The 13488-nt window shown below is 34.3% G+C and overlaps 1 protein-coding gene across 2 annotated transcripts in view; it reads left to right on the forward strand.

Annotated features, from left to right (window-relative positions):
* The window catches only part of LOC106880362 (cyclin-dependent kinase 5), an 81177-nt gene that overhangs the window by 61710 nt on the left and 5979 nt on the right, over window positions 1-13488 (forward strand). For both annotated transcript variants that reach the window (XM_014930247.2, XM_014930248.2), the window contains exons 7-9: window positions 2602-2698; window positions 7623-7692; window positions 10475-10535. In XM_014930247.2, the coding sequence (XP_014785733.1) occupies window positions 2602-2698; window positions 7623-7692; window positions 10475-10535 (228 nt within the window). The remainder of the gene's footprint in view (window positions 1-2601; window positions 2699-7622; window positions 7693-10474; window positions 10536-13488) is intronic.

Genomic DNA, 13488 nt, shown 5'->3' on the forward strand with positions numbered 1-13488 from the left:
AGTCAAACCGTCCAACCCTGCCAGTATGGAAAGCGGACGTTAAACAATGATGATGATGATATATATATATATATATATATATATATATATATATATACTGATCTATTCAGATGAGTGTCCTTATCGTTGTTGTTATAGTTACAATGTTTTGTCACATACACCTTTCATATCTGGTAATATTCTCAGCATTTTTAGATGAACTGTTTATTAAATCCATGGTGGTAGATTGTTCTTTGCCCATATGAGGGATATTCTCATATCATTAATCTCCTACATGTAATGTTTACTCATTCTTTAAGACTGGAAGTATGTTTTTTATTGATTGAGTGATTGAACTTTCACTCACCAGGTAAACTCCAACATTTAACAGCTGACACTTAATCAATACTTTTATCTCTTATTCCATTGTCTATATGTTAATTGAGTAGCAGAAATTGAGTGCTTTATAGAAAGAACATTAAAATCAGCTTTAACACATCATTAATCACACTTAACCTTAATCTCAGAAAATATTATTATCATGATCAATAGTCAATACTGCTCTACCAAGCCCAGACCCTCAGCTCTTTTATTCTGTATGTATACAACCAAAGATAGACTTCTGTTTTCAACCACATTTCCACAGCACTTCTGCTTCATTGAACTATTCTCTATAACTGTTTTCTCCTTTCCTCTGACTGTTAGACTACTTCTAACTTTCCCAAGACACTTCTCTCCCCTTCAAAAGACTCAAAAACTTGTGTAGCCTCTTGGTTAGAAGCTTCTTTTCCCCCTACAACACACATCCTAGCATCTTTAAATGCTCCTGTCCTTGATACCAATCTTATTTACTGTATCACCTGTAAATTCCAAAAGTTTGTATTCACCTGTGAAACTGACCATTGACCAGATGATCACTTTCATGTCTCCTTGCTGTCCATAACATTTCAATTCAACAACCTTTCTCTTCTCCATTTCTCAAATTAACAAGCTTTCATGTCAATTACCTTCTCTCCTTCACTTTTGTCCTCCTACTAACATGTATTTATCCTAGTTACTCAACTCCTCAATTCTTCCCAATTATTTTTCTCTCTTGATACTTCCAGTCTGTTTATTTAAAGCCCTTATGTAGTTACAAGAAGATATAGAACAACCCATCAGCCTTCCCATCCTCAACCCAGCCAAACATTGAGGATGTAACAGCTAGAGGAATAGAGGGTTGCACCAGTACTAGGCTGGCACTCATTTTCAACTGAGTAGACTGATGCAACATAAAATTATAAAACCTTGCCCTGGGACACAATGCACCAACCAGTCTAGGAATTGAATCCATAACCTTATGATCATGAGCCCACATCTTGACCACTAGGCCTCTAAAGTATCATAAAATTACAAATTTTTGATATGAGTCTATACTGGTACTTAATCTAACACACAAATCCATGCTCCTCCTCTTACCTTGATTTCAATTATTAACTAGATAAATGTACTGATATCTCCCTATATTCCTACTGTCTCCTGCAGAGTACATATTTTCTGCCACATCATTCAAGGCTGAATACATCTTCCATGTGGTGATGATTGGTAAAATGATCAAAATTTAAACACAAACTGTCATCCATTGAACTCTGCTCTTTGCTTTTTGCCCCATTATCGTATCACTGTTTTTATATTTTGTTTCCAACAGTTCACATATACCCTTATGTCTCTGGAATACCTTCATTCTCATGTACCTTAAGAAAATTCCAATCTTCAAATTGTTATCGTCTTCCTCCAATCTCAAATATGTGGCCTTGTACTTTTAATGGAAATAATTATAGTATGTTTACATAGGTAGATGGTCCTGCAATAAAGAATCTCTCTATACATCTCATTTCTATTGTCTGAGATGCTCAGTGTTTTCAGATTCAACCTTATTATTTCCTCTTGTGCATTTTTCTTCACCTTCCTTTATTCTAAATATCTGTGAACTCCTGAAACATTTTAATCTAGCAAGAATCATCTGTTCAAGTCCATACCTAGAAAGATCTGCATTATTGCTCATGTTTTGGTTTTCTATATCATCACATTTCTTATACAAGTCTCATAATCTTCTTTTGTAAGGAATGAGAAACATGTTGACGTCAGATGTAGTAATTCTCAAAGCTTCTTTTACCATGTTCTAAATGTAATCTCAATATTTTCCTTTTGTCTGATTCCAGTGCTACTTGTATCACGCCAGTAACAAAATATATCTACTAGTAGCAATAATAATTTATTCAATTATCTCAGGATTTTTATTTTGTGGTTGTCCCTGCCATCAACTACTCTAGTGCATCTGTTAGTTGCAGTTCTTCAGTTTTCACTCATCTCATCAAAGATATTCCTTGCTGATTATGGGCAATGCTTCTTATCATTCTTGGACATAATGATAAACAATACTCCTTTTCTAATTTATGTTCAAGAATAAAAAAAAACTGTCTGCAAATACTTTAGCTATTTCAGGTGAGGTTGTAAACTTAGCACATTTTCTTTTTAAAAATGTTAAAATTTAAAAATTTATATTTTGTGATTTTATCATGCATCGCTATAATACATATTTTGTTAATATAAATTATTTTCATGTTTCTTAATGTATTATAGGTTGTCACTCTATGGTATCGTCCTCCTGATGTATTATTTGGTGCTAAGCTCTATTCAACATCCATTGATATGTGGTCAGCAGGGTGCATATTTGCAGGTAAATTATGTGACTTACATATTCTTCAAGCAATTGTTTTCACTGCTGGATACCCTTTTGTACAACTAAAGTGATAGTTTAGCCATAAAATTGGAGTTAAACTTTTCAGTGAGGCAAACTTAGAATCTGCCTTATTGGAGTAGCACAACAATGTTCATTAAATGTACTGACCATGTGGTTAATAGGCCAGATATTGTGTACTCTGTGTGGTATATTGATATCTGTTTCTTAAATATATGATGTGGCATATATGTGTATGTATTTGAGATTAAATATTTCAGAGTCATTACTTTAATTTTCGTACAAATATGTATGTGGAACAAATTAACTGGGATTGCAAACCTATGCTTAATGATTTCAGACAGCTATACACCCCTTGAAATCACTTAAGGGATGATCTACATTACTAATTCAGATTTACAGTTTCAAAATAGGGATGACATTTTGCAACTTTGGGCTTTATAATTATAGTTAACAAAACAGGAGCACATAAATACTACACACCCACATCTCAACCATATATTCAGCATTCTTACATTTTTATAAGAAAAATAGGGAACATATGCACAGACATCAGCATCATCATCATTTAACGTCCACCTTCCATGTTGGCATGGGTTGGACAGTTTGACTGAAAACTGGTAAGCTGGGCATGGTTTCTACAGCTGGATACCCTTCCTAATGCCAACCATTCCAAGAGTGTATAGGGTGCTTTTTACATGCCACCAGCATGGGTACCATTGATGTGACACTGGTATTGGCCATGACTACAATCTCACTTGGTTTGACAGGTCTTCACAAGCACGGTATATTGCCAAAGGTCTTGGTTACCTGTCACTGCCTAAGTGAGGCCCAATGCTCGAATGGTACTTTTTACGTATCACCAGCCTGAGTGCAAGTTTGATGGCACTGCTTCGTCCACAACTACAATTTCACTTGGCTTGACAGGTCTTCTCAAGCACAGCATATTACCCAACATTTGAGGGTGCTTTTTACATGCCAGTTATATGACATTGGCATCAGCCACGACTGCAATCTCACTTGGCTTGATGGGTCTTCTCAAGTACAGCATATCATCAAAGGTCTCAGTCACTTGTCATTGCCTCTGTGAAGCCCAACATTCGAAGATCGTACTTCACCACCTCATCCCATGTCTTCCTGGGTTTACTTCTTCCACAGGTTCCCTCCACTGTTAGAGTGCAACACTTCTTCACACAGCTATCCTTGTCCATATGTATCACATGACCATACCAGTGCAGTCATCTCTCTTACACACCACATCTGATGCCTCTTATGCCCAACTTTTCTCTCAGGACACTTACACTCTGTCATGCATGCACACTGAAATTATACATCCAGTAAAGCATAATAGTTTCATTTCTTACCAGCCTACGCATGTCCTCAGCAGTCACAGCCCATGTTTCATGGCTGTCTGTACATCAGCATCATACAGTATGCCTTTCACTCTGAGAGAGAGGCTCTTTGTTACCAACAGAGGTAGGAGCCCTCTGAACTTTGCCCAGTCCATTCTTATTGTAGCAGCTGTGCTCTCAGAGTATCCACTCCCACTATTGACTTGGTCACCTAGGTAAGCTAACTACTTCTAGTTTTCCTCACTGGGATGTGATGGAATCTGTTTTCTGTATATTTTTAGTGTTAATTGTACTTATGTGTTAATTGCACCTTTCACACAAAAACTATTTTCCCTGTTAACTTTCTTCTGATATTGCTGCACCTCTTATGTGTCCATAGCTTACACCAGGTACATCTTATGGAGTTTCAACCAACACCTTTTCTACAGATGGAGCAGGGCCATCTACCTGAGGGATTTGTGATTTGTCTGCTCTCCTACTTACTCAGATTTTGGTTTTTGCTAGATTGATTTTATGGCCCTTGCATCTATGTCTCAAATTTCTTCTCTAGTTCTGGTAGTGATTTGGCTATAAGAACAAGGTCATCAGCATGGAGGAGCTCCCAGAGGCAGCCTATCTTAAATTCCTCTGTTATTGCCTGGAGGTCTATGATGAACAAGAAGGGAGCTGAGGACTAAACCTTGGTGGACCCTACTTGTACCCTAAATTCATCACTATACTCATTACTAACCCTCACTTGTACAGCTCTCCCCAACCACTCATTTATACCTAGCTTCCAAATTGACCACCAGATAAGAGAGTGCGGGACTCTGTCAAAGGTTGTCTCCCTATCAATAAAAGCCAGGTACAAGAGTTTATTTTTGGATAGATATTTCTCCTGTAGTTGCATAACCAGGAATATAGCATCAGTCATGCTCCCGTCTGGTACAAATCCAATCTTCCTAATTAATTGGGGTATGACCCTCTCTATAACTTTCATCACCTAATCCAACAATTTGATACCTCTGTAATTGTTTCTGCCATTCATTTTTCACATTTAGCAGCCTTTCTTAGTGGTGTTTCCAAGTCTCTTTCTTTGCAGAATCATTAAATGCAAGTGAACCATCATCCATGTGGACAAAAGTTGAATGATGAGTTGTTTTTATTTTGTTTTACTCTGATGATATTCCAAGAGCGTACTGTATCCAAAGTGTTTAGTAGCTTACACTTGCTGAGGATTCATTGAAATATTATCTATAATAAAAATGGACAGCAAAAGATAGCTGGAAATGTTTCTGTGTGTTTCAATAAGTTATCGATAATGCATTGTTTTAAATTATATCTTACAGATTGTTAGTTTTCACACAAACTTTTAAAATACAACTGGAAACAATATTAGCTTCTGCTAACTTGATTTGAGGAAAAATGAACTACAAATAGTAGACAACTTTAATGAAAATTCTTCTCACTTTTTTCTGTCTTTCTTCTACTCTGTACTGTCTAGACTTCTTTCTAAGTTCTTACTGGCATGACCCATCCAGTTGAGACCATGCTAGAGCATTGTTTTGAGGCCTGTAGTAATATCATATTTGTCATATGATGCATGAAGGACTTCAATATCTCTACCTTTAACCATTTTCCCTATTGTGTTAAACATGAATTTTATATTTACTTCATTTAGCATGGATTAAATGAATATATTATCAGAGGTTGTTTTACTGCTGGATGCCCTTCCTGTTGCTAACTTGTATCTGTTTCTCAAGTAAGGGATCTTTTATTCCTCAGATCTTCAAAGTTACAGTGCCAAAGAACAATGCGTTGATTGGAGAAATGATGATGTCACTACTTGTTAATTGGCAATTTTCAGAGAAGCACAAATGCAAACTAACTCATAGACACATACATGCACACACAACCTCTTTTCACACCTACTCACCCACTTTTTTGTTCCTCTATCCCTATTCTCTCTTATATTCACCTTGTACCTTGAAGAAATTTCACTTTCTTTCTCTCTCTCTCTCTCTCTCTCAGCCATGTATTAATCTTTTCAGCAAGACACCTGTTTCTGTCCCTTCATCATACTTTTGTTTCCTTCAATAATATATCCCAATATGTTGAGGGGTTTTGTTTTGCATGTACTTGAGAAACTTACTAGTGCTGGTGCCATGAAAAAAACACCCAGTACACTTTGTAAAGTGGTTAGCATTAGAAAGAGCATCCAGCTCTAGAAGCTCATCATCATTTAATGTCCATCTTCCATGCATGCAGATAAAAGCTATACAAATAAAAATCGTCTTACTCATTGGTTTCTATTTAACTATCCAACCCATGCCAGCTCTTTTGTGCTCAAGTTGTCTGTTATATCTACAATCACCTCCTCTACAAATCAGATGCCTGAACTATTCATGGACTTGATTTCATGGCTGCTGTTACTGCTGCTATGACTTGCTACTGCTGGCTGTTGCCAGTACCGCCTGACTGGCCTTCGTCAGCACCCACTACACTCTTGGAGTGGTTGGCATTAGGAAGGGCATCCAGCTGTAGAAACTCTGCCAAATCAGATTGGAGCCTGGTGTAGCCACCTGGTCCACTAGTCCTCAGTCAAATCATCCAACCCATGCTAGCATGGAAAGCGGATGTTAAACGATGATGATGATGATGTTGCCACTGCTGCCTCTGCAACTGCTGCTGCAGCTACTACTACTACCACCACCACCACCACCACCACCACCACCAGTACTACTACTACTACTACTACTACTACTACTACTACTACTACTACTACTACTACTACTACGCATCTATTACATTTGGAGTGCTGGGCGCCTGTCTTTCAGGAAGTCCATAATACCTATTGTGTGCACTGAATAAACAGTTTGAGAGTTCTATTTTTTTCACATAACGAGTAAGGCCACTTTACAGATAATAGGAAGATCTCAAGAGTTTTATTACAAATCAGAATTTTAGTCTTTGCTATACTAGATTCTAGACCCTTCTACCAAGTTGAAAGCTTTCTCTGTAAGTCTTCTACTACTTCTGCTTTGAGAACCAGCCCATAAGTTTACAAAAACACTTCCAATGATATTCAGTCCTATCAAGGACTTGTCAGCTGAGATCAGAGCTCTGGTGAGCATATACCTGTACACTAAAGTAGTTAGTGAATTCTATGGTAATTCTAACTTACTGCAATCTTGTACATGGCTAGAATTACTCTCACATACTCTTAGTAGATGACTGGTATTTTATGCATCAGCCCTAGAGGAATGAAAGACAAAGTTGACTTTGGTGGGATTTGAATTCAGAACATAAAGAACCAGAACAATTGGCACAAAGCATCTGTCCAATGCTCTTATAATTCCCCTAATTGACCACCATTTGTATCTGATTATTAATTGAATAGCCAAGTATTAATCTGTCACTAAAGGTAGCAGTTTGTCTTTTTTATCTCAAGAAAGCAAAACTTCAGCATTATTTAAACTTATAAACTATTTTAGTTAAATTTGTCTTCCTGCTTTTAAAATTTATATTATTATGGATTTTATTGTTTAGAAATAACTTACTTTTTCTTTTAGAGTTGGCTAATGCTGGACGGCCTTTATTTCCTGGAAATGATGTTGATGATCAACTGAAGAGAATTTTCAAGTAAAATTTTATATGTTTTTTAGTTGATTTTTATCCTCATAGTTAAGAGTAAAAATTACATATATTTAGTTGGTATTTTCTAAAACCAGGCAACATTCTATATAAAGTTTCAAATTGATATAAGGAGTTTTATTGATGTAAAATTAGTAGTGGACTGATTAGGTGTTAGCTTAACAGTTGGCAGGTCACCATATTTTATCTCTTCACTGCATTTTCACTGTATTACTGGCCAAGAACTCTTAATAGCTCTATTTTTCATACAATAAAAGGAGTACTATAGAAAGTACACTAGGATTTGAAATATTTAGGAATCATGTTTTCTATTGAAAAGATTGTAAAATTTGCCATGATACCAAATGTTCAACTTTCCAGCAAGACTTGTATAAAATATTTTGATATTATTTGATCGAGTTCTTGTACATATGAAATTTTGTGTCATATATTTGGTCAATCAGATCTTGTAATTAATTACACACACATATTTCTAAATATGTATATATGTACATATGCATACACATACACTCACACACATTCATATATATGTACATATGTACAAATACATAATCACATACTCACAGATATGCACAAGTGCACATACACACTTTCTTACTGGTTTCACTTACTGGACTGTTCCCATATTGGGGCATGACATTTATGGGTTTTAGTTGAGTTATCAACTCCAGTCTTATTTTTACTAACAATGGACAAAGTTAAGAGGTTATAAGATGGAACTGACAAAAGACTTAATACCACAGAATATTTATACTCGGTGCTCTGATACTGCCATCCAACAGCACTATATGTACAGCGTCATCATTTTATGTCCATTTCCAATGCTGCAAAGAGGGCCAGCATAGTGTGAGTCAGTTCTCATTTGGAGTTACTATCTTCTTAGAGAGTACTGGGGCCAGGTATTATTTGTACTCTACATTTTAGGCATGGTATCTATGGCCAAATCCCCTTCCTAGCAATAACTACTTTGCAATGTGCACTGGATGTACATTTTCATGAAACCAGAGACTTCTATCTCTACATTGTTTCCATTTGTTTTCAACAGCAGCACTAAAGAGGTTGCCTTGTCTTCTACAACACAAAAGAGTTATTTTTACTCTATGCTGTCTGCATTTATTCAAGGCAACATGATTGAGAGGATAATTAGACAAGAGAGTGATGACAAAGAGGGAACCAGGATGAGAAGGTACTGAAAGAGAAAGTGTGATAGGAAAAAATGAGTGATGGGTGAAAGAGAATAATAAAGGGGGAAATAATGAAAAGAGAGACAGTGATAGGTAGCTACATATTATTAGTAAGAAGATTGGAAACTAAAACAGCATGAGCAGTATAATTAGGGGAAGAGATAGAGAAAAAGTGATGTATGTTGTTATTGTCATTATCACATGATATACCTCCACTTTCTATGCTGGCATGGGTTTACATCATCAGTGAACTCACTTCTTAATTCTTTTTTAAAAATCATTCAGGTGTGCTTAGTTATACCACTTTCTTCACAGTCCAGTTTTCCAATTGCCTGATTTGTTGCCAAAGTTGTGTGAGGTCAAGCATTGTCATGGTGAATGTAGAAAGTTTTCAGATTCTTATTCAGTCTCTTCCTCCAAACAACTCTTTGAGTATCTCAATACTGCTGTTCACATTACAGCCATGCTCCAGAAAATCAAGGAGAATAATACCCTTGTCATACTCCAAATTAACCAACCTGACTTACTATGCCAGTCACTGGCTCTTGAACTTTTTAGGTCTTAGAGAAGAGGTGTAATGACATTCCATGAACTTGGCATTCATTTCCAAATTCGAAAGATATGCTTGTATTTCATTCCCTGGTGCCAGATCAGAGGGGAAAAAAAACATGTCTCAACTGGCTTTAAACATCTCTACTAAATCAGAACAGACTTCCACCCTTGTCTTCTTCAAATCAAATGTCAGCTGCTGAGGTATTCACTTTCTATATACTCTACAATACCCAAATTCTGTCTTGATCTGAATCCATTTGTCCACTTGTTGGTGATTCATGTCAGTAGCCACAGCTGATGGTTCCCTACTGCCTGGTTTATATTCAATGCTGCTTTCCCCTGCTTTAATCTTTTTCATCCATCTTTGAACATTGCTTAAATGAATGGTATCTTTGTAAACAAGTTATAGCTTTCTGTGGATATAACCACTCCCTCTTTCATCAAGAATTCTATGCCAGCACATTGTTTCCACTTGGCATCCATTATTTGCCTGCAATAAAGAAGAAATATTATTAGAGAGGAAGAATCTACTCTATCACCAAGTGCAATATGAACAACCCATGGTAATTAATAAAAAGGCTATACCCATTTTTGCATTACTTTCAGTAGAATCGTGTGTGTGTGTGTTAATTTATATTTTCCTTCCATTACTCATGAGTATGCTGTGTTATCTTCTTTCTTTGGATAACTTCTAATAAAAGATATCTTTGACAATAAAGTAACATCTTAGATGCTAGAATTCTGTTAACAAGGTTGGTGGTATTTGAGATGGGCAAAAATACATTTGTTAAAGTTAGGTCAGTTTTACCAGGAAGTAGATTAGCTGCATTTGTTGAGCGAACAAATGCAGCAAATCTTTCCCATTACCAATGAAATATCACTTGACTTAAGTCATATTTACTAAAGTAAGTTTAAGTAAAAGAAACGTTCAATATTTTTACATCTATATCTTTACACTGTACACTTTATTTTTACTTCTTTCTCCACTTGGATTTTAGTTCTAAGTTCACAACTTTATTTTGTAATTTTCAAAGATTACTTGGCACACCAATTGAAGACACATGGCCTGGTGTTAGTCAGCTTCCTGATTATAAGGTAAGAAGTTGTAGTGAATTTAGTGATTTCTTCCTCGGAATCTTGAATTTTATGGAAATGTCTGTGTGTGTGTGTGTGTGCACGTGTGCATGTGCATACGTGTAAATTGACATATATGTGACATCTACTTACATAGCTTAGTTTTGTAAGTATGGAAATGGATGCTCATCATTGCTTAGTTCTCTCTTTTTTACTTTCCTTTTCGAGGTTCAGTGTGAAAGGTTTTCATATCCACAATCTTTAACCAGAAAGTAACTCCTGGTTATTAACTAAAAATATGTAATGGACAAAGTTAACAATAAAAGTTGAAGCAAATAAAGCTATGTGAAAGCATGAAGTTTACTTATAAAACTGAACATATTAGGACAGAGATGTGAGATAGAATGCTGTGCTGATGGTGTTTTATTGATAAAAAAAGAAAAGGGATGAGAAAGACAAGGCAGCGATCAAAAAAGATAGAGGACAATTGAGGTCAGGTTCAGGAAGTAGAAAGATAAATCTGGACATCGTCAAGTTGATACAACCCAGTCTTCATCTGTAGTATGCCAGCATAATGAGGGCTTAATAAAGAAGAATTGGAAAGGAAAAGAGAGAAATGAGAAAGACAGGCAGAGGTCAACAATGTTATTTATCACCAAGTTAACCCTGATTGATCAAACAATAGAAATGGAAATACAAGGATTAACTGTCAAAATATTGGTTTACCTGGTGACTAAGAATTGAATCTCTAGGCCAATGAATATATATATATATATATATATATATATATATTAGTTACATTATTAGGTGCCATTAGAATCTAGGAGCATCAACACATAAGACAACAGGATTGGCTAGGTACTATAAAATTGAGTTCACAGTGTGGTAAAAATAACCATTAGGTTATAATACCATTAAAGGAAAAAAATTATTGTCTCTAATTGTGGCTGAGGGTGCTGAAGCACCTATATTGCAAGAAGCACAATTTTAATATTGTGCTGTAAGGTGTGCACAATGTATATGCGATGACAAGGGAGATGACTGCCCCATGAGTGTCTCTAGGATCACTAGACTAGACTAGTTTCGCTTATCAGTCTTTGGCTCGTCAGTAGTGACTACACAAGTGCTTGATAGTTTGGCTAAATCTAGCTGTTAGTGTATATATTTTCACCATAAAAAATTATGGTTGATTTAGTGTAATGCTAATGTGTATATTAGAAATAAATAAAAACAGCTAGGCACAATATAATACCATAAAGGAAAAATTTTATTGTCACTAACTGTGACTGAGGGTGCCAGAGTACCTATATTGCAAGAAATAAGAGTTAAAAACTTTTAATGCTGTAAGAAGCATGCAATATATATATATATATATATATATATGTATATATATATATATATGCACTGACAGGAGAGATAACTGTCCCATGAAATCGGCCAAATTTAACCAAACTATCAAACATTTGAGTAGTTACTACTGACAAGCCTATGTTATGACTGGTAGGTGAAACTAGTCTAGTCCAGTGATTCTGGAGACGCTTATGGGGTGGTTATCTCCCATATATTTTGTGCATGTCTTACAGCATTAAGAGTTTTTAGCTTTTTCTTGCAAATATAAGTGCCTTGGCAGTCACAATTAGTGACAATAAGTATAGCATTTACTTTGTTAAACGACTTTATATCATTGTTTGAAAATAATATGTATTCTTGTATTTTTATATTATTCAATTGATTTTTAAAGATTATTTTTAATCGATACCTTATTTAACACTAAATTATTTAGAAGTAAGAGTATCATTTTAACCTAAAATAAGACTTCGATTTGATTAGGGTTGAAATATTTTCAATTTATACTGTTTAATATTTCATTCTATTTTATGCGATAAATAACTAGTCTTTTTTATTTCTTTGTTTATACAGTATCGTTAATGGGTTTTTTTTATTATGACTTAAGCTATATAAAGTTTAATCTTTCATTCATAATAATTTTTTCATTCATATTTTTATTTCTAATAAACCTTTAGTTCTGAGTTTAACGTCTAAGTTTCAGTTTGAACTACAACAACATTTTGATTAGTATAGTTTTTACTTTGTTTAACGACTGTATATCATTGTTCGAAAAAAATAAGTATTCTTGTATTTTTTTATTATTCAATTGATTTTTAATGATAATTTTAATCGATACCTTATTTAATACTAAATTATTTAGAAGTAAGAGTACCATTTTAGCCTAAAATAAGACTTCGATTTGATTAGGGTTGAAATATTTTCGATTAATACTGTTTTATGCGATAAATACCTAGTCTTTTTATTTTAATTTCTTTGTTTATACAATATCGTTAATGTTTTTTAATTATGATTTAAGTTATATAAAGTTTAATCATTCATTCATAATAATGTTTTCATTCATATTTCTATTCCTATACTTTACGGAATATTTTCACTAGACTTCTTATAAATAAACGTTTTTAGTCTTAAATAGTCTAGCTTAAACTATTGCATCGTTTAAATATGTGCTAATACTATCTTTATTATTTTAATCTTAAACTTCGTTCAAATTGCATTTTAAACAAAAAAATTTGTTTAAGTTGGTTTTTGCATATAATATACTTGTTAGTTTATTTTATAATGGACGTAGGGTTGATTATGGAATGTTTATTATTTTGATATTTTTAATAATATTTTTCTATCTTTATATAATAAGTATTTTATATACATCCATTTGTTATTTATTGTTGGTTGATATATACATTCATTTATTATTATTGTTGTATTTTGACCTGAAGATTAGCTATATTTTTGAATAGAATTGATTTTCGATAGTTTTAATCGATTTTAATCGATTTAAATTTTCTTTCTATTTGAAAATTGGTTATGAAACACGTGTAGTCATTTTATTATCTTTATCTTATGATATTTACTTTGTATTATATTATACTTATTTATTGTGCGTTTTAATTATTAATTTTTCTAT

Source organism: Octopus bimaculoides, chromosome 9 (assembly GCF_001194135.2).
Source record: "Octopus bimaculoides isolate UCB-OBI-ISO-001 chromosome 9, ASM119413v2, whole genome shotgun sequence".
Lineage (NCBI taxonomy): Eukaryota > Metazoa > Mollusca > Cephalopoda > Octopoda > Octopodidae > Octopus > Octopus bimaculoides.